Source organism: Camellia sinensis, chromosome 8 (genome assembly GCF_055761805.1).
Source record: "Camellia sinensis isolate YWXY chromosome 8, ASM5576180v1, whole genome shotgun sequence".
Taxonomy (NCBI): Eukaryota; Viridiplantae; Streptophyta; class Magnoliopsida; order Ericales; family Theaceae; genus Camellia; species Camellia sinensis.
In genome coordinates this window covers 7256802-7284555 of record NC_138968.1, presented here as the reverse complement: position 1 = coordinate 7284555, position 27754 = coordinate 7256802, and the positions used below count along the sequence as shown (strand labels likewise).

General features: G+C 36.7%; 1 protein-coding gene across 2 annotated transcripts; it reads left to right on the top strand.

Moving 5' to 3' along the window:
- Positions 1-5424: 5424 nt before the first annotated feature.
- On the top strand, positions 5425-22603 carry LOC145796802 (8-hydroxygeraniol oxidoreductase-like). 2 transcript variants are annotated; one of them, XM_082881969.1, is made up of 7 exons: positions 5425-5638; positions 5899-6041; positions 7016-7053; positions 9021-9501; positions 9943-10266; positions 10677-10835; positions 22254-22603. In XM_082881969.1, the coding sequence occupies exons 1-7, from the start codon at positions 5593-5595 to the stop codon at positions 22362-22364; spliced, it is 1302 nt and encodes a 433-aa protein (XP_082738095.1). In that variant the 5' UTR covers positions 5425-5592; the 3' UTR covers positions 22365-22603. The 2 variants fall into 2 exon arrangements, with proteins under 2 accessions (XP_082738095.1, XP_082738096.1); XM_082881970.1 differs by having other exon boundaries at positions 5447-5638; positions 5905-6041.
- The last annotated feature ends 5151 nt before the right edge of the window (positions 22604-27754 follow it).

Sequence of the window (27754 nt, the reverse complement as noted above, 5' to 3'; positions counted from 1 at the left end):
GGCATGATGGCCGAGGAGTCGAAATGCACAACTCAATATAGGATGAATGCACATGAAACTACAGCTAAAACCTAACTCCATCATGGATAATCCGGAGTGTCGGTGACTTGGGAATTGAGACACATTCCGTCACTCGGAGTACGAAATGTACCTCGTTTCCCGTGCCCGGGCTAACTCCTATTCCGGACACGATGCAATATGCATGATATGCATGAAATGTAACTAAGATGCGATCCTAACATACACAGTGCTAAAAAATGAGGTGCCTCGAAATGCGTGCACACAGGCACGCGAACCGAGAAAATGACGGAATGCTGAAAATGAGGTGCCTCGAAATGCGTGCACACGGGCACGCAAACCGAGGCAGTGCTAAAATGACATGGCAATGACAAATGGGCTTATACCAACATGAGTGAGCCTCAGCCACACTCACATCGGATGCCGTCGGATAAAAAAGGAGTGCCTCGAAATGCGTGCACACGGGCACGCAAACCGAGGCAGTGCTAAAATGACATGGCAATGACAAATGGGCTTATACCAACATGAGTGAGCCTCAGCCACACTCACATCGGATGCCGTCGGATAAAAAAAGAGTGCCTCGAAATGCGTGCACACGGGCACGCAAACCGAGGCAGTGCTAAAATGACATGGCAATGACAAATGGGCTTACACCAACATGAGTGAGCCTCAGCCACACTCACATCGGATGCCGTCGGATAAAAAAGGAGTGCCTCGAAATGCGTGCACACGGGCACGCAAACCGAGGCAGTGCTAAAATGACATGGCAATGACAAATGGGCTTACACCAACATGAGTGAGCCTCAGCCACACTCACATCGGATGCCGAAGGCAGAAAATGAAGTGCCTCGAAGTGCGTGCACACGGGCACGCAAACCGAGACAGCGCATAAAATGACATGGCAATGACAAATGGGCTTACACCAACATGAGTGAGCCTCAGCCACACTCACATCGGATGCCGAAGGCAGAAAATGAAGTGCCTCGAAGTGCGTGCACACGGGCACGCAAACCGAGACAGCGCATACGCAATGCAAATGACATGGAAAATGACAAGTGGGCTTATACCAACATGAGAGAGCCTCAGCCACACTCACATAAGATGCCGGCGGATAAAAAAAAAAGGTGCCTCGAAGTGCGCGCACACGGGCACGCAAACCGAGGCGATGCAAAAATGTGATGAAATATGACAAAAATGATATGCAAGCCTACTAATGGAATTTCAGCACTAAAATATGGGGGAAAACAGCCCCGAAATGAAGCGAAATGACATGAAATGCAAGGAAATGTCCCGAAATGCAACATTAGGCACCCGAAATGGCCTATAGCTATGCCAAACATACACAATATGGACATGCGATGCAAAGACAGAAGCTAGACAGTCCCAAAAGATGCACTTTCGTAGTTATGAACATGGCCAAACAGCAAGCACAGGTAAGGGAAGCATAGCATGCAAGAATGGGGGCCAAAAGAGGGATAAAGAAGCAAGCGGTATAAGCAAAACTCAAACTGAAAAATTTCCTTCTACAACACTGAAGATGGACCAAAAATATGAACATTTACAGTATATGTCAGCCTCAAAATCAGTATACAAACATGCTAAAAATATGATGCAAAATAAGGCTCAAAAGGTGCTAAAACATGAAGTGTATAAAATAATCACCAAACAGAAAAAAAGTGTGAATGAAACATGAAGTATAGGCCAAAATAAGGCCACTTTTAGTTCGGACCAAGGGCCAAAAACAGAAGCAAAGAGGGCTATCAATTTATGCAAAAATGGGGCCAAATAGGGGATATAACTACAAGTGACATATGGAAACACCAAACAATGTTGAGCCCTTCTCCAATTTTGAAGAGGGGCTCAAAATAAGCCTAATATCAGTTTATAACATGCTCGAAAATAAATTGCCCATGGGTCAAAAATAGCATGCAAATCTATGACATACAAGATGGTCAATGAAGCAAGTATATTATGGAGAGCTCAAACAAGGTTGAGCCCTTAATGAGAAGTGATGGTGAGCTCAAAATATGGTCCTTTTCAGTTAGGACCGAAGCTTGAAACCAAAAAGAAATGAGGCTTAGAAATAGATCAAAGGAAAGGGTCAAAAGGATCAAAGTGGAACTTACCCTTGAAGATCTAGACTTTGGTTGCTTCTTGGATGGATTTGCTGCTCCTTTGGCCTTCAAGAACCCTTCCTAGCTGCTGGAAATGAGATAGTGGTGGTAGAGCTTGGTGGTATAGAAGGAATGGAGGTTAATGGACTTAGGGTTTTTGAAGAATTGAAGAAGATGAAGATGGAGTTGGCTATGGAGTTCTTAAGATCAAATTTTCTAACCCTCTAGAAGAAGGTCCTCAGCTGGTTATAAGGTCAAGAAAGGGGGTGTAAAAGGGGGGTGCAAAGGAGAGCAAAACTCTCTCCCAAAATATCCCCCGGATACAGAAAATATCTGGGGGATATTGCCTCACAGCTGGAAGGGGCACAGTGAGGAGAGCACGGCCGGCCGCTCACTTTGGCCGGAGGTGGCCGGCCGGCCACACCCCCTAGCCGGCCGGCTAGGGGTCAAAAGGGTCAACCATATTTTCTGGCCGGCCAGGTATTGGGGAGGTAGCCCTATGTGTGTACAACACAACCATGTAATTGAAAATCCAAGAAAGTGGGCCCAAGGGGTTCAACAATGGCTCGGAAAGAGGGGGTCAAAAGGGTCAAGTTGACTTACTGGCCGGCCATGAACTTTTAGGGGCCTCTCAGGTGTGTACATCACAGATATGTGGTTCAAAGTTCGAGAAAAAAGGTCCAAGGGGTTCAACATTAGCCCGGAAGAAAGGGGTCAAAAGGGTCAGGTGACCTTAATGGCCGGCCATGAACTTTTAGGGGCCTCTCTGATGTGTAGATCACAGATATGTGGTCGAAAGTTGGCAACGCTAGCTCTAAGGTATTCAACATTAGCCCGGAAGTTGGAAAAACGGGCGCCGGGAGGCTCCGGAGGAGAGATAACTGGCTGTCGCAACAATTGCTGGCCTCCCACCCTTCAGTGACCTTCCCTGTGATAAAACAGAGGTACCTGCCAAAAATGAGCGAAAACCGTTGCAAAACGAATATTCCGGAGCCAAAACACGCAGTTCGGGGTCCCGGAAATGGGCTGTTAAGCACCGAAAATTGTATTTGACCTCGAAGTGGGTTTCTCAGCCCTCAGTGTCCCTCAAAATGGATGAAATAGGATGTATGCCAAAAATCAGAGCAAACGGAGATGGTTAGTTGGTCCCGAACCGAGGCACACGGCCTGACGGCTCCGAAAACCGGGAACCGGACTCCGAAATGGGCAAAATGGCCTACGGCCACCAAATGTAGCCTACGGACATTGAGAGATGGTCTACGGGACCTCTCCCTCCCCTCAGGAAAAGAAACGGAGAAAACCGAGTCTGGTTCGCAAACCGAGACAAGGCGCAGAAAAGGGTTTGGAAGTCCGGAGGTAGGGCTCACAGCCGCGACTCTGAAACTTCTGAACAAGCACATTATGCAACATCACCAAGCGCTTAATCGGTGACGTCTGAGTCTTAAGGTCGGTCAAAAATGGGGTGTCTACACACGCGTTGAATTGTAATTGGCTTATACAAAATATATAGCCAACAATATTATTTAGGTATAATATATAGTGGATATAGTCTTATGGATGTAAATAAATTTATCATTCAATTGTTAGTAATTTATATATATAATTTTTGGGTTGCTCAAATTGTCACGGTCTAAGCTCAAGCTAACTCGAATTTAATTTGAATTTTTAAATTTTTACCTAAATTTGCACTAAATTAAAAAATAATAAGTTACTTAAACTCAAAAAATATTTGAGTTGAGCACGAATTGAATCTACTCAAATTGCACTCCCACTCGTATGGTACCTTATAAATTTGGTCAAGATGTGGAGCCAGGAAATTCCCAAAGCAATCAATTTTTAAATAATAAAATTTTCTATATTTATATAACTACTTAATTAATTATAGGAAAATTGGTAAAAATATTTTTTTATTTTTTATATGACATTAGATTCAAGGATTGCTTTATTTGGTGATAAGAATATAGATGAATTTGTTGGGCTAGAAGAACAAATTATTATTTTGAAAGAATTTTTTTTTTTTTAATTTTTACCCCAGTATTGCTAGACTGCCAAATCATTGCTAGCCAGTCATCAAAATATTAGTCAAACTTCAAAAAAGCCACCGGAGGAGGGTGGTGGCTGCTGGTGACAACTGGTGGTGATAGTGATATAGAGAGATAGATAAATTTTGTGGGTACATAGATGACATGTGAGCATATAGATGGATGATATATGAATATTTAAGTGACACGTAAACAAATAAATGAATATATAGGTGATATAGACAAATAGATAAAGAGTAATATAGTCTTTCAAATTGTTGTTGTTAGTTTGACTCCAAAAGAGTAGAGCTTTGGGTTATTGCCCCAATTTTTTTGAAATTAGACTTATAGTCTGACTGCCCTTAATTATACGAGTAATGTTACACATTATGAAATAAATATCATGAAAAACTTTGAAACTAATTCAAGAGTAATTGCATAATATATAATAAAACATTACAAACTAATTCAAGGGTGGAGATTCTTCATGAAAGCTTTTTATGATATTTCTTTCATGATTTCTAACATTATTATAATTATATATGCATGTCTAATAAATTTTGAAGGAAAAGAATATCTCTAGTCTAAATTTGGAGACACTATTTTCTTGATATGTGAGTTCATCACAGGTCTTATTTTGATAATCCAGATTATTTATTTTGTAAGCCGTGAATGTATAATCATAACCAAATAATTTAATAATATTTATTTTTTTTAAAAAATGAATAATATAATTTTGAAATTAGACCATTTATTTTTTAAAAAGTAAAGTTAATGAAATCATATGATTACAATTATTTGATCAATTTATTTATTTATTCTTTCATAATCTATACATGTAAATACAACAAAATGAAAGAACTAGATCATCAAAATGGAGAAAAGAAGGGCATCTCATAAATTTCCCTCAACTAATTAGCTAATCATATCAAGTGTGGATGTATATACGTGCTTAAAATTTGTATTGTGGGTTGAAATTGGCCAATATAGATTTAGGGGTAGTTGCCAAAACCGTGCTTCAATTCTTAACTACAAAAATATAATTTGAGAATAAAATTATGTGGTGCAAAAGGGTCACTACTAAGGCCTTGTTTAGGGTGTACTAATAAGTATACGTTTTTTATCTTTTTATTTTTTTTCATCACATTACCTCTTTATTTTTCTACATATCTTTTCATAAAAAATAAAAAAATACACTTATTTAGATCATCATAAACCACCCTTAACTTAGGTCTTTACATATATAATAGAATATATATATATATATATATAGTTGAATGGATATATAAGAGATATGCACCAACACTTTCAACTCACTGCAGCCACTGAAAGAAAAGCCACAATCCCACCCACCCAAGAATAAGCTTTTGGCAGAGCTGAGGTTGGAGGTAGGAGCGGAGGAGGGGCATATAACCATATTTCCCAATCAACCATATATTATGGCTACTAAGAGCACCTCAAATTCAAAGATCATTACATGCAAAGGTAGAGCATAATAAGGTTATATCTATGTAAATTAATTATGATGTTTATTTATTCATATATATATATATATAGATGATAAGCATATACAGAGATGTATTACAAAATTTATTTCTGTAGCTCTCCTTTTAATTCGCATATAAGTTGATGATGATTATCATAGATTGATTGATGGTATTAGTATGATTATAAAGAAGAATTTAATGTTGGGAATTGGTTTTGTATGTATGGATATTGGGAATTGGGAAATGGTTGGTGGGCAGGGGCAGTGGTGTGGGGAAAAGGGGAAGGAGTGAAGGTGGAGGAGATACAAGTAGATCCTCCAAAATCATCTGAAGTCAGGGTTAAGATGCTCTTCGCCAGCCTTTGCCACACGGATCTCCTTTGCTGCGACGGACATCCACTCGTCAGTAATTTTCTACTTTTCTTCTTCGCACGAATTATACTTACAATCCTATAGTTTGAAGTTGGTGTCATTCTAGTCTCTAAATTTTTAATTATAATATATTTAATTTTAAATTTTAAATCTTATTTTAAATAAAGATAATTAAAAATATTATTACTTAATTTTAACAGTAAAATCGTCAATTAAATAAAATATACATTAATTTGACAAAATAAATATCAAAAAAATATTTTAAAATTTTTAAAAATTATTTTTACTCGCCAAAGATAAAATTATATAAAATTGATAAATTTTTTAGATATTTTTTTTTATCAAATTAATTTTTATTATATATTTGGATAATAATTATGTAATGGGTGGTTGTTTTTATTTTTATTAAATTAGTTTTTATTTTTTTAAAAGTCAAATATAGCGATAATTTTGATATCATTATTAAACCAATCCCTTAAATCAAAAAATCTAAAACTAAAAACATTTCATATGTTAAATATATCGATTATACCTTAAAATCTTAACAGTCACTCATTACATGATCATCATCCAAACACATAATAAAAATTAATTTGATAAAAAAAATTCAAAAAAATTTATCAGTTTTACATAATTTTATCTTTGGCAGATAGAAATAATTTTTAAAAATTTTAAAATATTTTTTTGACATTTATTTTGTCAAATTATTGCATATTTTATCAAATTAACGATTTTGCTCTTGAAATTAAGTAATGGTATCTTCAATTATCCTTATTTGGAACAAGATTCAAAATTTAAGGTTAAATGTAGAAAAATAAAAGATGACACGAATCTCAAACTATAAAAACTGATAGTGTAATTCGCCCTTCTTTTTCCTCTCCTCTTTTCCTCTCTCTTTTTTTTTATTTATTTTTTATTGTCACATAATTGCTATTAATTACCATGCAATCATATGTGTTCTGATTCTTATATACATAATGTGACTTTTTTTTTTTTTTTTTCAGCCTTTGTTTCCCCGAATTCCTGGACATGAAGGTGTTGGGTAATCTCTCTCTCTCAAATGCAATATCATACCAACTCTATCAGACAAAATGTCTTTTTTTTTTTTCACTTGTCCCAACTACCAGTCGAAAGTAGTAAAACAACACTACTGGTCAAACCGTCCAATGTTATGTAGCCTTTTTTATAATTTTGTTAAATGAACAATATAAGAGGGCCCAACATTTTTTAATTATTTTGGGCCAGTCTTTTTAAGACCGTAGGAGTTAAATTAATTAAATAAGCATAAAAAAATAAAATAAACTAAATAAATTAATAAAATAAAATTTCACATTCAAATTATAATTATTTTATTTTTTCTCTCACGATTAGAAGTCATCAATGGCCCGCAGGCAAAAAATCTAATATTACCTAACTCGTTCAATCCGTTCCATGGCTCTTCTCAACCCGATTGATTGCACAACCTATCTCATCCCATAGAGGATGATTTAGGACTTTGGACAAGGTTTTGAAACCGAAGTCCAACTAACCCGACTTGACTCAAACTATCCCTTAAAGTATATATATATATATTATCTAAAAAAATAACATTGTTAAATTCAATTTTAATCCATTAAAATTTATACTGTTCCATTTATAAAAAAAAAATACATTTGACAGCCTATATTATTCTTGTAAATTGTACTTTAAAAAAAATACATGAAACACTATTTGTTAAAATAGAATTTGACTGTGACCAGTGATATCTTTCTAACTCTCAACTTTTTACATATAATACTGTCATAATTTGTTAATTTGATAAATTTATACTTTAATTTGATTGTTTTAATAGTATTAATTAATTAGATCATATAAATGATTAAAAACGAAAAAATAAATATGTAGAATTTAATAGTCTAAGTCTAATAATAAATGTGTAATCCGGTTTAGTTTGATTTTGATCCATACGATTTGGGTTTATGGGTGAGACGTGGTTTTAATTTTTTTAAATAAATTCGATTCGTACCAACTCGTTGATTGGCCAAAATCTGAAAAATCCATTAATATATGAGATATGGATATAATAGTTGCAAGTCGGGTAAGTCCGGCCCATCTCATTGATGACTCCTACTCACAACCATTACATCCGAACAAAAAAAAGTCAAGAATTTTGCTTAAACAAAACTAATTTAACTAAAAAACTAAAAAATCAAATTAAATTAATTCTTTTCAAACAAAAACTTAATATTTACATACTATATACTTGTGTAATCTTTTTAAGTGTTTGGGCCGCGATATATATGCGTTCAGACAGATACTCCTCTACCGTGCATATTCAAAAAGCTACCTAGCCCGGGTAGCCTTTTATAACATTTTTCAACATGAATGGTACATAAAATTTACACCACGCCATTTAAAACATAATTACAATGTAATTACAATGATTTGTAAAATTCATTTTAAGATTACAAGCCACAAATTTACCAATTCTAATTTTTACCCCAGAGAGGCATAACATATACTACAAACATTCTTAACTTAGAATAGTAACTTTCTTACAATTTTTATTTTTTATTTTTAAAGTGCATACCATAAATTTCTTCTATATGTGCATCAAATCAAACAAATGAGGTTGTGAATAATAATACAATTTTTTTATGTACACAAAATTTAATTATAGAGTCGAGCATGAAATTCACATATTTAACGAGTCTCTCATCATGATTCCAATTTTGTAAACTTGGAATACTCCATAATACACAAGTAGTAGTGGTAGTAGGGGTGATTATTCAGTACTCCCGGAGTATGAACACGTGGTGCTCCATAAAGTTTTGATTGGTGGAAAGACATAAGGGCCCACGATTTATGTTTAGGATGGGGAAACAACATGGGGCTAACTAATTGGCGATTGGTTTGGAGTATAGACACGTGGTGCTCCGGAAGTATTGAATAATTTTCCGTAGTAGTAGTAATTAATTTGGAGAATCCAAAAAAATAGGTGTAATTGTTGCGGATGGTAATGATATACAGGATAGTGGAGAGCGTTGGAGAAGGAGTGAGGGAGGTGAAAGAAGGAGATACAGTGATGCCGACGTACATAGGGGAGTGCGGTGAATGCGCGAATTGCAGCAGCTCCGTAACCAACTCCAACTTATGCCTCACCCACCCTTTACCCTTCGATGGCCTAATGCCCGATGGAACATCAAGGTTGTCCAAGGCCGCCACCACCACCACCACCACCACCACCACAGCGGCAGCAGCAGCAGCAGCAGGAGACCCAGACCAGAAGCAGATGACGAGGATCTACCACCACTTCACATGTTCCACGTGGTGCGAATACATAGTCATCGATGTTCATTACGTTGTGAAACTTGATCCCAGGATTCCTCTTCCACATGCCAGCTTCTTGTCCTGTGGCTATTCTACTGGTTTTGGGGCTACCTTTAAGCAAGTCGTCATTTGTAAGGGCTCCACCGTTGCTGTCTTGGGTCTCGGTGCTGTTGGACTTGGGGTATTACTCTTTTTACTCATTCTTGTTTGGAAACTTATTATTTTAGTAATTTTTTTTATTTTTTATAAAAAGAAATGTAAAAAAATAGAGAAAGTGTAATAATAATTTTTTTTTTGACTAAAATACTTAGTTCCCCAACCCCACAGCTATTGGATTAACAATTCAACGGGAATGGAGCACAACAAATACAATTTATCTTTACATCTCTAACTTCATACCACAACACTCCATCACTCAATCCGGTCAACTTAATCCGTCAATCAAACATGATTTTACATCTTCAGTTTGGGAGTATTATATACATACATATTTGATGTGTGTTAACTAATGACGAAATACAGCAACGACAAAATCCAATAGTTTATTTATTTATTTATATTCCACCCAATCATTCACTCTGAAAATAAAAATGAAAAATGAAAAAACAAATTTGCTTTGCAGGTGGTAGAGGGAGCAAGAATGCAAGGGGCAGGGAGAATAATAGGGGTAGACATAAATGAAAGAAAGCGAGAAAAAGGGCTGGTGTTTGGAATCACCGACTTCATAAACCCCAGCACCACCACTACAGATTCAGATTCTTCTGAATCTAAATCTGAACCTGATGATCATGGAAAACATAATAGTAACAATAATAATAATAATCATAATAAAGCTAGTATTTCAGAAATGGTAAAAGAGTTGACAGGTGGTATGGGGGTGGACTACTGCTTCGAGTGTACCGGTGTCCCATCCTTGGTCAACCAGGCTCTTCTATCCACTAAACTGGTAAGCCCTATTGCTGCTAAAACTACCTCCCTACTGCTACTCAACTATTCTGTTATGTTCTGTTCTATTTTACAGATTTCTCTGCTCTCCAAAATGCTTTGTTTCTGGTACACCCCTTGTGTTTTACAATGTCTCAAGTTGGTTGTTTCCACTCTTCAAAATGGTTTGTTCAAAATGATAATATTCACATTCCGTTTTTATTAAACTCTCTCAGTCATACACTCTCACACCTGTAAATGTAAATTGATATGATCCCTAGCTACCTAATTGAGGAGATGAGGCTTCATATATACTTACTTGCTAGCTCGTACAGTATTAATTAGTAGTAATACTTTGTTTGGTTTTGATTTTGGTTTTGGTTTTGGTTTATGAATGAATGAATGATCACATGCATGCAAATGCAATCACAGGGAATAGGGACAGCAGTAGCCATTGGTTCAGGAAATGAAAAAAGCGGGGAGATCGACTTAGTTCCCCTCTTGTGTGGTAGGACTCTCAAGGGTTCTATTTTTGGTGGCATTAAAGTCAAATCTGACCTTCCCTTCATTCTTCACAAATGCATAAATAAGGTACTATCTATATCTTCCTCTTCTTGTCTTCTTATATATATATATATATATATGTGTGTGTGTGTGTGCGCGCGCGCATGAATGAATTCTGCACTAGAAGAGTCGGAGCTCCTTGAATGATGCAAATGATTCGGGCAATCTAGGAATTGCAACTTGAGTGACAAAGACACCGTGAGTGCTGCATGGCTGGGGTTAATTTGGTCGGAAAAGGCCATCCAATGCTAAAGTGAAGAATCCAAGAAAAGAGTAATGCATAGGAATGTAGAGAACTAGTGTTTAGAGAGATTGAATTTTGTCTAAAGAAGATGTGGGGTATGAAACAATGGTGATTTGGGCTATGAAAGTAACCAAAAATAATAAATGGGAAATAAAAACAAGTACACATCAAAATACAAACAATTTACATGATTCGGCCTTATACCCAATACAAAGACAAGACGGTAAGTAATAATACTTTACTATGAAATAAACAAGTTTACAAATGGACTCAATTTGTCTCTTACACCCTTAAACCCAATACACCCACATATATATGGGAAGTGATTGAGACCCCCTCCAATCACCACCTCCACCACCCCCACACACAAGTGGCGGCTGGTGATTGGAGGAGAAGGAAAAAAAAAAGAAAAAAAAAAAACTGGCCAATCAGAGAGAGAGGGGATCAAGGAGGTAGGGGGAAAAAGGGGGTCCGGATCATTTTTCCATATATATATACCTAAGTCATTGTATACCTAATTTTTATACAAGAAAAAACTCATTTTATATTTCTCTAGAACACTCACTCTATATTTTTCTCTAAGACTTCTCTCAGTTTTTGAGAGGAAAATTTGTGCCGAATATATGGGCCGACCTAAATTCCATGTGGACCTTTGACCGTGCCATCGAGTTAATATGAAATGGGCGTTGGGCCAAGCTGAATGAGCTTGGACTATGGGTCGAGATAAGTCCACAGATCGGACATAAACCGAGCGAAAGATCTCGACCAAGCTAAGTATGCACAGTGGAGAATGACCGAGCTAAGATGACGAGGGTGACTCTTGACCGAGCTGAAAATCTTAGTCAAGGCGAAAGGTCGCGCGGAGTTTGTTCGAGCAATGAGTAAACAACGCTTGACCGAGCAGAACGCAGCGGACCATACTAGTAGAATTCTTCAAGAGCCAACCAGCCAGAGCTACCTTGGACATAAAGCAGCCTGGGGGCTTAACTAGTTGAAATTAGCTCGATTGAAGGTAGCTCAGCAATTGTATACTGCGTGGCCCAATGAGAGTGTGAGGAGGAAAACCCACTAATAGTACGCATCAATACCGTTTGGCTGTTTTGTCGATACTGCTTGGCAATATTAACGCACACACGTGTAAGCCGAAGAGAGGATAGTACATCTCCATGTCCAAGAAAGGACGAGCAAGGTAGTGCGCGCACAAACTATATAAGTCGTCCGGCGCCTCCATGCAAAAGGTCTGCAATTTTCTCTTTACTCAGAGTTATCCTTGCTTAGTTTTTCTTCTCTCTTTAAGAGTGCTAATTTGACTGTTGGAGGGGTTTTTTCAGCAACACACCTACCGGGTAGCTCATCGTCATTGTGCTTACAGGCTGAATGACATCGTTTAGAGCGACACAGAGCTTGGACACAAGGAGTACGAAAGGCGATGAATATTTCATTCTCATACAATTGGCGTCGTCTGTGGAAATTTCGACATACGAAAACCTTGTCTTCCAAGCTTTTCTGATCACTTTCCATGGCGAACAACGATGACATTTCACTGTTCGCCGTCGATGGCATCATGCCAAAGTCTTTTCGGAGGAGTGACAACTTACCCGGTGATCAGACATGGCTGGACTGGAGACCTCCACCCGCGGGTTACACGAAGATGTGCGAGACAAGTGCACAAGGAGTTCAAGGCATTTCTAGAGCCTTGAAAGATGTCGATGACGACGAAAGTCGCATACTCAGCACTTGGAGAGCAAGCTGTGGGACCAAGACGTCATCATCAGAAAAATGGTGACAGAGGCCATAAAGCGCCAACTGAAAGGAAAGGGCATTGCTAGGGTGAGAAACCACAATGAGCATGTCCAGTCCTATCGTTCTAGCAGTCAGAGTAGACAACTAACTTCTTCACTCTCCATCTCGAGGAGTTTTAGAGCCGATGACTCCAATGTACTAGTAGAGGTGTCTCGCATTCGAGACAACAACTATCGTCCCTTATGTCCATTGATGACATCGAGATACTTGTATTCCAATTGATCGAGAGATTTGATGGATTTATTACAGGAGCGAGTGTGCCAGCGGAAGGCTCAAATGGTACCGTCGCTATAGCAGTTGTCTCCCAGAGGTCATACTAGTGAAGATGTCATAATGTTGTCGCTATAGCACTTCCCGCTGGTTTCCACCAGCTAAATTTACACTCTATGACAGAAAAACTGATCCGTATATGCACATGAGCCACTTCTGGCAAGTTATGGCTCAGACGGAACGATGCGTTGATGTGCCTTATTTTCCCATCGAGTTTAGGCAAATTGGGCCTAAAATAGTTCGAGAGGCTGTTGGAATTAGAAGACATTCAACGAGATACATGAATGCGCCACCAACTTGGCAATCATTCATTACAAGTGTAACGCCCCAATTTTTATACCCAAATGATAATACGATAATCATGGTTCTTTAAAGTAAAACTAAAAATAAATCTCCAAACTTGCATTACATGCTACAAATAGTCTTCAGACAATAATACATTCACTTCAAATCAAAATAACATAAACAAATAGATACCCCCAAAGGTTTACAAGTTTCCAAGGCTTAGGTTTGGTTACACAAAATGGTTATTCAAACCTACACAAATGTAGCCCTTGGCTTACAAACAGAGTTACAGCAAAATGAGAGCATTGTACTCTCAACACATATTTTCTCGCCTTTAGTTAGGCGGAATCACCACATCTTTTCCTACACAAAAATCCCGTAGGGTGAGCATAAAGCACAGTAGGAAATCCTTAACAAAGTATATACATTTTATACAAGTCTCAAGAGATGAATGCACATGTCATGCTATGTCTTTTTGCAAATAAATCATGTCTTTATCTTTTGAAAACCATCATGCTCAATGATACCATGAAATGTCCATTGTTCAAAACTTAACAATTTAATTCAAGGGGTGGTAAATACAACTTTGGTAATCCTTAGGTCGGTGTCTGCAAGTAGACTATACGAGTACTACCAAATTGTCATTTTTACCGGTATTAACCGGAAGGCTCGACACCTATCCGCGCAGGTTTTCGGTCTTTCACCCCGGACTCTCAGACAAACTTATTCAATATCATCTACACCACCTATCAAGACTTACCAACATATTTACCCCAAAACCATTCCATGAAAACTTATTTCTTAACATTCTTTTCTCACTGTAAGTTTTCAAATCAACTTTCAAAGTTTAATGTAATCAAATGAATTGATATGCGAATTTCACAAGATGAATATAAATACTTTTATTCCAATTCATCATCCAAGGAATAACACAATTCCCTTTTCTCAAGTATCCTCAACAATTAGTTATTTTAAGACTATTTCAACGTTTTGAACAATAATTTCCAAAATGAACAACAATTCTCATATTCCCTGAAATTCATTATTTATATTAATATAAATTTTTTTTTCCCAAACATCCATTTATTTTGACACACAAAATAAATATAATAATATCATTCGTGAATTTTCAATCTCTTTTAAAAATTCCCAATTTCTAGGTTTTCTCACAAAAACTATACAACTCAAATCTTTTGAAAGAAAACTTTTCAAAATCATCTTTTCTTCAATCAACGAAGATCAAAACCCATAAGATCATTTTAAAAGAACAAGAGACAAACTCACTTTCAAAATCACTCAACTTCTTGAATCAACAATCAATTTTCAAAGCTACCGAAGGATGATTTCAAAAATCATCTAAATCTTGCAAAAATATGTATATACAACTCTAAGAAAATCCCTACCTCAAGTATTGAAGAAGAATTTAGATGAAACCCCAAAATCAACGATGTCTAAACTCGATCTTCAACACACACAACGAAGCCCTCGAGATGATAACCAACTTTGGTGAAGAACTTAGGTCTAAATCCCAATAGATTTGGAGAAATCAAAGAGAGAAGATGACTTCTAGAGAGAGAAGCTCCCGATCTGGAATTCTGAAGAGTTTTAGAGAGAGAGGATTGAAAAGTGATTTGAAATATCAGATTCACGAACTGATATAACATGGTCCACTCGAGCGTGAAAAACCCTGCTTGAGCGTCAAATACACATTCCCAGTACTTTTGCAGACAGGTCAAACTTCTAGAACCAAACATTCTCCGCTCGAGCGCATAAACGGCCACTCAAGCGGACAAGCAACTTCGAATGCATTTTGCATTTTTACTTCGGGGGCGCTGCCCCTCGACCCCGCTAGGGCGCTGCCCTCTGGACCCCCGCGAGCTAACCGGGCAGCTCGGTCCTCGGCATAGTCAACGAAGTGGCAAAACATGAAAAATACGCTATAACCCGATACAAACATTACCTGTTCCAAACACCGCTACAACCCGATAACCAAAATAAGGGAAATACAAGGAACTAAGATACGTAATACCGTTCAAAACCATACCAACCCGAGCTCGGAACACCACAAAGAGACGGGTCAAAACTAGGATCGCTACAACAAGTGCGATCTTCCAGTTGGATATAGACTGAGGGACTCGCTCACGATGAATTAGCCTGCAACTACGGAATCTCTCATGCAAAGGATCAATGAACACATCTAGGTTGAAGATAACACGGCCGTAGCCACTATGAAGACAAATCTGGTAGTGGTGGACAAAGAGAGTAGCTGGAAAAGTCCACTCGGTTGGACAAGAGGACAATCGTCCAAACAATTAAGGAAAAGATCAAAACCGCGGTGCAAATCGCAATAGCCAGAACAAGAGTTCTAACAATGACTGGGATAACAATCCATGTGACGTAGAGGATGATGCGAAGAGAAAGTTAAAAGCCCGGACTGACATCACTACGATCTTCAAGTTACCAATATATCTCATATTGAGTGAAATCCATGACGAGGAATATGTCCAGTAGCCGGCCAAGTTGGGGGATGCCCCTAAAGGGTTTAATCTGAGATACTGTTTCATTTTTCATGATGAGCACTTTTCATGATGAGAGAGGGCACCAAACAAAAGATTGCATGTCGTTCAAACTACACTTAGAAAAGTTGGTGGCTATAAGGCATTTGGATCGTTACGTTGATGAAGGGGTCGGGCGGCTTCTTAAGAACAGACCTTGCCAAATGGCTTGGCAATCAAAGATGTCCTTCCTCGAAGAGTCATCAATTGAAGAGAACTAAGGAGATCGGTTTTGGAAAACATCGGTAAGAAGGCCGAGGAAAAGAGGCACCAAACTCGCAGGATATAAATAGCCGATCTATTCCCAGAACGTGGAACACTGTCAATCTGAAGTTTTATTTTTGTAATCCTTTCCACTATTGATGTAATGAAACAAGTAGACCGTTTTATTAAAAATTACTGTATTTTTGCCCCGTCGAACAGATTTAGCGTGGTCCAAGGAGCAGATCATTTTGACGAAAAGATTAAAATTCCTTATCGAACAGATTTTGCTCAAAAAGAGATTTATTGATGGTTTTGATCAACTTTGGAATTCCTCGCCTGGCTAATTTTGCTTGGTAAGATGAAAGTTGGTGTTTTGTTCAACTTTGAAATTCCTTGCAGGGCTGATTTTGCTCGATAAGATGAAAGTTGGTATTTTGTTCAACTTTGGAATTCCTTTCTGAGTAGATTTTGCTCAGTAAAATGTTTGTTGATGGTTTTGATCAACTTTAGAATTCCTTGCCGGGCTAATTTTGCTCGGCAAGATAGAAGTTGGCATTTTGTTCAACTTTAGAATTCTTTGTCAAGCTGATTTTGCTTTCCAAGAAGTCTTGCCGAGCTAATTTGCTGGCCTAGAAGAAGTTGTTGCGTTGATTTGGCTCGCCAACTTTAGAATTTCTTCACAACATGATTTTGCTCGCCAAGAAGTCTTACTGAGTTGATTTTGCTTGTCAAGAAGTCTTGTCGAGCTGACTTTGCTCTGCTAACTTTAGAATTTCTGGTTGAGATGATTTTGCTCTCCAAGAAGTCTTGCCGAGCTGAGTTTGCTCGCTAAGAAGTCTTACCGAGCTGACTTTGCTCGCCAATTTTAAAATTTCTTGCCGAGATGATTTTGCTCGCCAAGAAGTCTTGCCGAGCTGACTTTGCTTGCCTACTTTAGAATTCCTTGCCGAGATGATTTTTTTCGCTAAGAAATCTTGCCAAGCAGATTTTACTCGCCAACTTTAGAATTATTTGTTGAATTGATTTTGCTTGCCAACTTTAGAATTCCTTGCCGATATGATTTTGCTCACCAAAAAGCCTTGCCGAGCTGATTTTACTTGCCAATTTTAAAATTCTTGGCTGAGTATATTTTGCTCGCCAAGAAGTCTTATCGAGCTGACTTTGCTTGCCAACTTTGAAATTCCTTGTCAAGCTGATTTTGCTCATCAAGAAGCAAGTTGCCGAGCTGATTTTGCTCGCCAACTTTACAATTCCTTGTTGAGAAAATTTTGCTCACCAAGAAGTCTCGCTGATCTAATTTTGCTCACCAAGAAGTAAGTTGTCGAGCTGACTTTGCTCGCCAATGTTGAAATTCCTTGCCGAGCTGATTATACTCACCAAAAAGTAAGTTACCGAGCTAATTTTGCTTCGCAACCTTAGAATTCCTTACCGAGCAGATTTTGCTCGCCAAAAAGTAAATATCGAGCTGATTTTGCTTGCCAACTTTAGAATGTCTTGCCAAACTGATTTTGCTCACCAAGAAGCAAGTTGTCGAGCTGATTTTGCTCGCCAATTTTAGAATTCCTTGTCGAGCTGATTTTGCTCGCCAACTTTAGAATTCCTTGTCGAGCTGATTTTGCTTGTCAAGAAGCAAGTTGTCGAGCTGATTTTGCTCGCCAACTTTAGAATTCCTTATCGAGCTGATTTTGCTCGCCAAATAGTAAGTTGCCGAACTGATTTTGCTCGTTGAGAAGTAAATTGCCGAGCTAAGCTGATTTTGCTTGCCAAGAAGTTGCACTGATTTTTCTCGCCAAGGAAGTTATCGAGCTGATTTTGCTCGCCGAGAAGTAAATCACCCAACTAAGCTGATTTTGCTTGCCAATTGCGCTAATTTTGGTCGCCAAAGAAGTTGCTGAGCGACTTTGCTTGCCAAGAAATTGTTGAGCCGATTTTGCTCGCCAGCTTTCGGCGGAAAACTGATGATTTGTTCAGTCAAAGATAATTCTAACCGAGTAATGGACGCGGTCCAAGGGCAATCTATTTAACTTGGATCACTACTTTGCCTTTGTAAGTTTAAGGCAGGATTGTAGAGTTGATCTCAATAACTTGATATTTGTCTATACTGCGAGGTCAATATCATGCATCGCTTTTTTGGTTGACACTTGCATGTCTTTTACAAGGTCAACATTCGAGCTTCGTTTGCTCAGTAGACATCCAAGCACCATTTGCCCAGTCCAACTTGTTAAAACTCCATTTGCAAGGCCCATTTGCATGGTCCGTTTACAAGGTTACCAGAGTTAAGCCTAGCAAGGTCCGTTTACAAGGTTGCAATAGTCAAGCCTAGCAAAGTCCGTTTGTAAGGTCCATATGCAAGGTCGCCAGAGTTAAGCCTAGTAAAGGCGAGCCCATGACATCAAGCGTCAAGCCAGAGTGGTTCATGACCAAGCAATAACTCATGACTGAGATTGCGATGAAGTAAATCAAATCAATGCCAACCGAGTTGAGAGATTGCTAATTGCACCAATTGAGCTAAAGAGTAAAAGAGTTGGAATAAGTTTTGTTTGCACAATTCTACCAACCAATCACTAAGATTAAGATACGTAGTCAACCATTTTATTCTCGGCCAAGAATAATTTATCCTCCAAGTCATGGGCCCAAACAAATACTTCAAATATTCCCTCAGAGAATTGAAGCCTAACATCCAGCTCGACCGAGCTAAGGATTAACGACGATAGTCAAATGGAGCTCATGGTAGACATGCAATGGTTTATGGGTTAGGCCGAGGTGGTGTGAACATCACCGAGTTAGTGCTCGGCCCATTCTCACGACTAGCCGAACAAAACGAATAAAAAATGACTCACGACATCAAAGATTAAACCAGGGACTGACCGGGCATGGTGCTGAAGAGATGAAACCAAGTAACAACCTTGAGCAACAAAAACTCTTGGTTCTTTCGACCGAGCTTGTGTACGTTAATGAACCAATTTGTAAACTAATCAAGACGGTATTGACCGAGCTAGTGAATCGGTGAATATGGGCAACTCATAAAATGAACTCCTACATCGTCGAACGTGAGTTGGGTCAAGTAAGAGATAATACATCAATCAAGTCGAGAATTTGGACGCACAAAGTACCCAACCAAGCCAAGAAGAACGCAAATCACACTCATGGGCGAAACAATCAACCAAGCTCAACCATGGGATAACTAAACCAGATTCGAGCTCAGCTTCGCAAGAACTTGGCCCAAGAAGTTCGACTAATCAGTTAAGGTGAGGTACTTCAAACCTCGCCCGAGCCACCAAGGGCATCAATCTTACTTCGGCCCAATAAAGTTGGCCTTCTGAGATGGCCAAACAACAAGGATTGTAGATCCATGAACACTCTTAGGCTGGGCAAAAGACCAAACCGAAGCACCACCAAGCTACTTAGCCAAACCAACAACCAAACCTAACTGAAGCACACCAAATTGAGCAACAACGTCAATTCGGTGAACTAAGTAGAAAGGCAAAGAATCGCAGCCGAACTAAGCCCGCGCCTCAGAGATGAGCTGGGCTAAGCTAGAACGAGGATGTTTCTCTTAATCGGGCCATGAATTTAGCTCAGCACAATAAGGTAATCCGGATCATGCTAAAACAGACGTAATTGAGGGGCAATTGAGAGGAAAATTTGTGTCAAACAAATGGATCGACCTAAATTCCATGTAGACCTTTTACCATGCCACCAAGTTAACATGAAATGGGCTTCGGGCCAAACTGAATGAGCTTGGACTAGGGGCCGAGATAAGTCCACACATCGGACATAGACCGGGTAAAGGAACTCGACTGAGCTATGTATGCGCAGTGAAAAGTGACTGGACTAAGATGATGAGGGTGACTCTTGACCGAGCTAGAATCTTAGTCAAGGCAAAAGGCCGTGCAGAGTTTGTCCGAGCAATGAGTAAACAACGCTTAACCAAATAGAACACAACAGATTGTGCTAGTAGAATTCTTAGCTTGGACATGAAGCAGCCTGGGGCTTAACCGGTTAAAATTAGCTCGGTTGAACGTAGCTCAGCCATATACTATGTGGCCCAATTGGAGTGTGATGAGGAAAACCCGCTAATAGTTCATGTCAATACCATTTGGCTGTTTTGTTGATACTGTTTGGCAATATTGACGCACACACGTGTAAGGCGAAGAGAGGATAGTACATCCCCACATCTAAGAAAGGATGAACAAGGTAGTGCGTGCACAAATTATATAAGCCGTGCGGCACCTCTGTGCAAAAGGTCTGCAATTTTCTCTTTACTAAAATCTATCATTGCTTAGTCTTTCTTCTCTTTTTAAGGGTGCTAACTTGACCATCGAAGGGATTTTCTGGCAACACACTCACTAGGTAGCTCACCGTCGTTGTGCTTGCTGGCTGAATGAAATCGTTCGGAGCGACACAAAGCTTGGACAGAAGGAGTACGGAAGGCTACGAATATTTCCTTCCTGTACAATTTCTATTGTTCTTAAACTACGAAATCAATAGTTCCTATTTATAGTTGAGCTCCAGAGACATAACTTGCAATTATAGAGAGTTGAGGACCTTATATATAAATACATGAAGTACCTAAATTCTAGTACAATTTTGGCTGAAGATGTAATACACACGGCATTTACAGTAGGTGCATGTCCTAACCATTTTTCTATCCCTCCCATGTGTGAAACAATCTCTATTGTAGGTTGGCTAGTTAGTGTAAATTACTATGTCACCTAAACAATATAACCCCTCATTTGTTGACAAAACAATTGTTGGAAATATTTTTTCGATAATAATTAATTTAACAGAATAATAAAACAGAAAATAATTAAATACAGAACTAGAGTTAACTTACATCTTTCTGTAGAATCAAATTTAGAACAAATTTGTGATTGAGGCCAGTGTTTGGACACTGTGTCTTTAAGACAAAAATTCGTCCTCTCCTAGGTGCTTGAGAATAACGGACGTCTTGCCTCCAGGATTCAACAATCACCCCAAACAGATGCAGCACCGCGTACAGTTTGTACAGCAAACCAAGCTGTGTTATCAATGTTTCAGTATATAGACACAAAATGCAAGATGAAGACTGTATGAAGCAGCGATTGGAGAAGACTGAAAAGGAAACGGAAAAACTATCTTTTGTTTTGGAATGGGGGTTTGATATATATAGGCAGAGAAGTGCCTTTTCTGGAACAGAAGACCGTTGTGAAGAACAGTCACCAGATCGGAGACGCGACTAGTCGGAGAATGAGAAGAGTTGCAACCGAAAAAATTTAAATTTCAGATTTTGAATTTTCCCGCAGAAAATTATTCAAAATAATTTTGGAGCAAAAAACAAGGACGGGTTTGACCCATACCCACACCCGTGCCCGCCCCGGCCGGACGGCGGCGGCGCCGTGCGTGTGTGGTGATGGTTTTGGGTTTATCCATAACTCCTCCTCCTACAAAACTTGGGTACCCCTTGGGGCCCAACCCAAGGTCTCCAACTTAGAGCTTATATACTCATAGAAACTCTTCCATGTTTCCTATGTGGGACAAGGTTTTAGATACCAACTCATGGGAACCACGCCAAACATTTTTATGTTCATAAGGCTCACTTTGGTATCAATTTCTCATTCACTCGAAAATGGTTTTAACCACCCAAGTGTCTATTCTTGTTCACCACATGGCAAGGAACATGTTGCCACTCGGACCCACCAAAACCGAGGTGTGGGTCCTACATTAATGATAGCTCAAAACTACCAAAAATTAATGGTGATAAACCATTTTTCTCTAACAACAATACCTACCTTACTCTCCAAACTGCATATGGGATAACTACCTTATATGCTCCTTTGCTCAAGTTATCAACGAGCCTTAGAGTGAAAAATAATAATACTAATAATTAAGCTCAAAATATTTAAAATTTAATTATTTTTCCATTGAGAATTCTCAGCGAAACAAACTACTTGAATAACATTGACACAAGAATTTTATTACTAGTAATGAGATTCTCATTTCTTTCAATATTCCTGTCATTCAAGCATAGCCTAAAATAAAATTTATTGATGATTGGTACAAGCCACAAGGAAAGACCTAACAAAGTGTTGCAAATTTCTACAGGAACTCAAGCTGGATGAGCTTTTGACTCACCAAATTTCACTTGATGAAATAAACAAAGCATTTCACCTAATGAAGCAGCCAGACTGTGTAAAGGTTCTCATCAAGTTTTGAGCTCTCTCCCATAAATGTTACACCGTATGTGTATTAATAAGAATATGTTTATTAGGTTTTCTTTTCTTACTTTCTTTCTTTTATTTTTTTCGTTTTGTGTATTGTATTAATAATCAGACTATAACAAGCATGTTTGGGTCGGGTTTTTATTTATTTTTTTATTATTGTTCTTTTTTGTATCATAGAGAAAACATTTCTAGAATGATATATATTATATAATACGGCCTCGTTTGGGAACATACTATTTTAGTAACTTTTTAGCTTTTTGGCTAAAATATAAGTTTAAAAAACTATATGTTTAGGGTGATTTTTTGGCTTTTTACGAAAAGATGTGTAAAAAATAGAGAGAAAAGAGAATCTTTGATTTTTTGGTATAGATTATAAGCTTTTTGACTTTTTTAGTAGCTTTTTGCTAAAATGTTAACTTGCGAAATGAGTCCTTAAATAAATAAAAAAAACACTCATTAAAGAACTCATTAAAGTGAAGGTCCACATTATTGCTTTTTTTTATATATATATTTATATTTTTTTAAGTGAAGGTCTACATTAAGACACAAGATTCTATATTAAATTCTTTTATGAATTTTATATTTGTTTATCATTATTTTTTTTGAAATTATGAAAATAATAATGGGTGCTTATTTGGGGAAGCATTTTTGTGCTTGTATTTGTATTGTAAGAACTAGAAAGTAAAATTGTCCATTTTATTTGTCTAATTGGATAATTGAGATCCGTGCGTAGCTTGAATAAAAAACTAGATGGCTGAGATCCGTGTGTAGGGGTGTAATTTTGACAACCCGAGGCCTGGCTCGCCCATCCCACCCGATGCCCAGTATTATTTTTAATGAAAAATAATAAAATTTTGGTGAAAAAAAAAAAAAAAAATTTGTTTAGGCCCGCCTAAGCCGCCCAAAGCTCGAGTCCAAGCCCAAGTCCAGAGGCCTGGCCCATTGGCCCGCTCAAAGCCCGAATACCCCTGGACATGGACTTGGGCCTAGTTTTCTAGCCCATGAATCGGGCGGCCCGGTCCGATTTTTTGGCAGGAGTCCGCATGGCCCGACATGGGCCGGGCCTAGCCCGAGCCCGACATGGGCCAAGTCGGGCAAAAATTACATCTTTATCCGTGTTTAGCTTGAATAAAAGTACAACATACTTTTTCATCATCTTGGTTATTTATACTAAAATTAATACATACCATATGTCGTCAATAATAATAATAATAAATTTTAATGATCAGGTGTTCGGATCAGTTTATGCGCATCTTGATTAATTTCGAAACCCATGCAAAACAGAGTCCGCTAGCGTGGCCCTAAGGGGTTGATAACACCTAATGAGAGTTAAATCTAAGATATGGAGAAAGCACACCCTTAAACCTCAAACTACACCCACTAGGCCAACTCCTTAAGGTTGCCAACAATAATAATAATAAGGGAATGACTTGTTTCCAGTTGAAATTTCAACTGAATCAGACAATTGAGATCCCGTAAGAATCATTGAACGAAAGATTCTGACCAATAAAAGTGATTAAACGGAAGATTCTTACCGGTAAGTGTTTTTAAAAAAATTCAATTAGGCCATATTTTCATAGACACTTATTGATAAGAAACTTCAGTTTAATGACTCTTACCGATAAATTTTTTTAACTATTTAGATCAGTTAAAAATTTAACTGAAACAAGTCAAATCTTAATAATAATATGTGGATGCCGTGGTTTTGATTTCATTTTCATCGTCTTCTTGTTTATACCTAGGGGCATAAAAATGGCCTGTGGACGGCCTGAAGCCCGCTTGCGGCCCGGGGTGGACCTGGCCCATTTAGGCCCGGGCCCAAGCCTATCCCGAGGCCTTGGACCTAGACCTAGGCCATCGTTTTGAAGCCCAGCTTGGCCTATTTGGCCCAAGCCATGGCTCGGCTCATTGGCCTGCTCAAGACTCATTCAGAAGCCCGGCCCGCCCAAGGCCTAGTGTTATTTTTAAGGGAAAAAAATAAAATTTTGGTGGAAAAAATAAAAAAAAATTAAAAATTTGTTGAGGCCCAAGCCCAGCGGCCCGCCCAAAGCCCGAATACCCCTGGGCTTGGGCCTAATTTTCTAGCCCATGGGCTAGCCCGATTTTTGGTAGGAGCCTGCAAGGCCCGACACGGACAGGACTAGGCCGGGCTGGGCCAAAATTACACCCCTCCTAGTCTACTCCCACCTTAATGGACATTATATACAAGGAATCTTCTATGATTCACACCTTTTCTTAGGAATTTATCATACATAAGTTATGATAATTTGTGATGTTAATATCATAAGTATCATAACTAAATTAAACACAAAATAGAGATTATAATCAAATATCATTTGAGGCATAATAAAAAAAAATTGCAATTATATAACTAAAATAATAATCATAATAAGTCATAATTAATACTATAATAAATTATTACCAAGTCATAACAAACAGTTAACTGACTATAACCAACGAACATAAAAGTCATAACAACAAATATGATACACTTTTTTTTTTTAAGTGTGTATTATAAAATTTTTCTATATATATAGGGTAAATTATACTGACACTCCCTGAGGTTTCTATTTAGGTTTATAATCTCATTACAAATTACCTCCTAAATTGCTGATATCATACTCTAAAATTTTCTAAATGATCATTTTGCTCTTTTTCCTACCATTTCTTCTTCTTATCATCATGACTACATTCTATAACTTTTCATCATTAAATTCTACCTAAACATATTCTTATTGAGTGATGATATACAAACATAAATTTTATATAAAATTTTCAAATACAATGATATAACTTAATGGTGACCTTTCACTTTAAAACAAAATATCCATAAACATAATTTATATTTATACTATCACAACATTTTTATGATATTTTTTGTATAAATTTTTATATATGAATAGAATTTTTTTTTTTTTATTTCCACCATCATTTTTCTTTCCCGTGTATTCACCCACATTTATTGCAATATTACCAAACACTGTCATTCACGTTTATTACAGTACTACTGATTTTTTATATTTTTGTATTTTTATATTTTTTTTTTGTATTTTGTAAATTTAAAAAAAAAATACAAAATATTATACTTCTTAAGTATACTTAGATCAGGTGTATCTAAAAAATAAAAATAAAAAAATTGCTTAAAATATTTTAAAAAAATGAAAAATTAAAAAAAATTAATTTTTTGTGTGAGTTAAACCAAAAATAATAATTATTATTTCTTTTGAAATGACATAAATAAAATAGCAGTGTTATTTTATTATTTTATATATATAAAGGTTAAGAGCTAAATATGTCATTTTAATCTGACAGGAGAGTAAGTGTAATTTTTTAAATGTGAGAAAAAGATTTATATTAAATAGACCTCAGGGGATATTAGTGTAATTTACCTATATATATATATATATATATATATATATATGTTATACACACATGTTAGGTGCACATTGTACATCATGTACCTAATACAATATAGTGATTGTGGGCTACCATTTCCCTACTCTACTAATTAATTACAAGTTGCCCCTAGCTATTGCCAAGTTATTGTGTCAATTTTGCTCGTGTACAAAGGGAATTTGTCTTACTTATTGATGGGTAATTATTTAGTTGTTCAAAATAATTGTGACATTGTTTACATACGCCATGTTTGGTTTATATTTGTGAAATAATTTTAAAAAATAATTTTTTAGAAAGAGTTTATAAAATTAAAATTTTGTTTGATTGTATGTTTTGAAAATAATTTTAGAATTTGGGATGACTTATTTTTTATTTTTTTTTGTAGTTTAATAAATAAAAAATACTTCATATCACTAATTCAATATCACTAATGACATGGCATCATGTGAACCCCACTATTGATATAATAATTTGGCCTTTGTTTTTTTATTTTTTTTCTTGCACTTGCCAGCTCATTAGCAGTGCTTTTAGAGCTACTGATTTAGTGCTCTAAATCAAAACTGTTAATAAATAGGTGTAAAAGAAAAAGTAATTGATTGATGAGTAAGATGTGAGATAAGAACAAAGGAAAGGGAAAAAACAATTGATTGATATGTGTAGTAGAGAGAAAAGTGATTTAAAAAAAAATTAAAAAAAATTTCAACCAAACAAATTTTAAAAAAAAAAAATTCTGAAAAATTGTCTCTCAAAAACAAACCAAACAAGATAGTGTTTCAAATTAATGACGCAATGAAAAATTTTACCGACTAAATAAATTGGCTCATCTTTGTTAATAGTTGAAAAACAAAATTATTTATGTTTGGTTCACTAGAATAGAATAGAATGTAATGATTATTTGATCAAAATATTCATTCTCATGTTTGTTTGACTACAAAAAAATAAATTAGAAATGGAATCATTATTCACCATTGTAAGGTAATGATCATTTCATAGAGCAGTTTAAGAAATGATCATTCCGTTCCATTTTATCTCATTCCAGTGAACAAAATAAAACATTAGTTTGTATTGCAATTTTTCATTGTTAAGATTGTCATGCAGACAATGTTATATGGTACTTGAAAATATCTAATAATTTTATCATATAGAGTTATATAAATACAATAATATAAAGATTTTTTCATACCAAAAGGTATTTATCATTCATGGTAAGGGTGGGCGTCATATCCTATTGGGTCGTCTTCGTGCCATGTCATCTCGGGTTCGTGTCAGAATGACTTCAACACTAACCCAACCCATTTATCATTTCGTGCTATCGTACCGTATCATTTTTTATCCATGCCCGGTTCGTATCGTGTTAATGTGCCATGTCAAAAAATTTCACTATTAATGAAAAATATCAAATGTATTAAAAAAAATTAAATTTTTTTTCACAAGTTAAATTTAATAAAACTAATCTCTATTAAATGCAATTATTTATAAAAATATTTGATTTCAACTTAATTTTATTTTCTTAATTTATAAAAATTATATTTTATTATTATATTTTTTTACTAGATTTACTCAAATAATAGACAAAAAATACATTAAGTTCAATTAAAAGCAAAAAAACACATAAATTAAATTTAAAATCATATTTTACATATTTTTAATAAACTGGATATAATTATGTAAGAGATTAAAAAATGTCATGATACTCTTTAGTAAAAATAATATTAAATTATGTAACTAAGTTTTCATTATAGAGTTATCTATGTCAATTTCGTGTTATATAGATTTGACACTAATCTGACATGTTTAATATTCGTATTATCGGATCGTGTCATATATGTATTCCTGTCAAGAAATGATAAATTATAATCCACTAACTTCGTGTACTGTTCGAGTCGTATTATCATGTCGTGTTACAAATTCTATCCTTAATTCATGGTGAGATTCATTAAACTAATACAATTAAATTAATTATTACATTTCTTGTATGTCTAGTTT

Excerpts from the sequence above, each read along its gene's own strand:
- LOC145796802 (XM_082881969.1), top strand. The coding sequence starts at position 5,593 with ATGGCTACTAAGAGCACCTCAAATTCAAAGATCATTACATGCAAAG. Across the intron at positions 5,639-5,898 it reads AAAGATCATTACATGCAAAG|GGGCAGTGGTGTGGGGAAAA; the intron begins GTAGAGCATAAT and ends GTTGGTGGGCAG. Across the intron at positions 10,836-22,253 it reads TTCACAAATGCATAAATAAG|GAACTCAAGCTGGATGAGCT; the intron begins GTACTATCTATA and ends AAATTTCTACAG.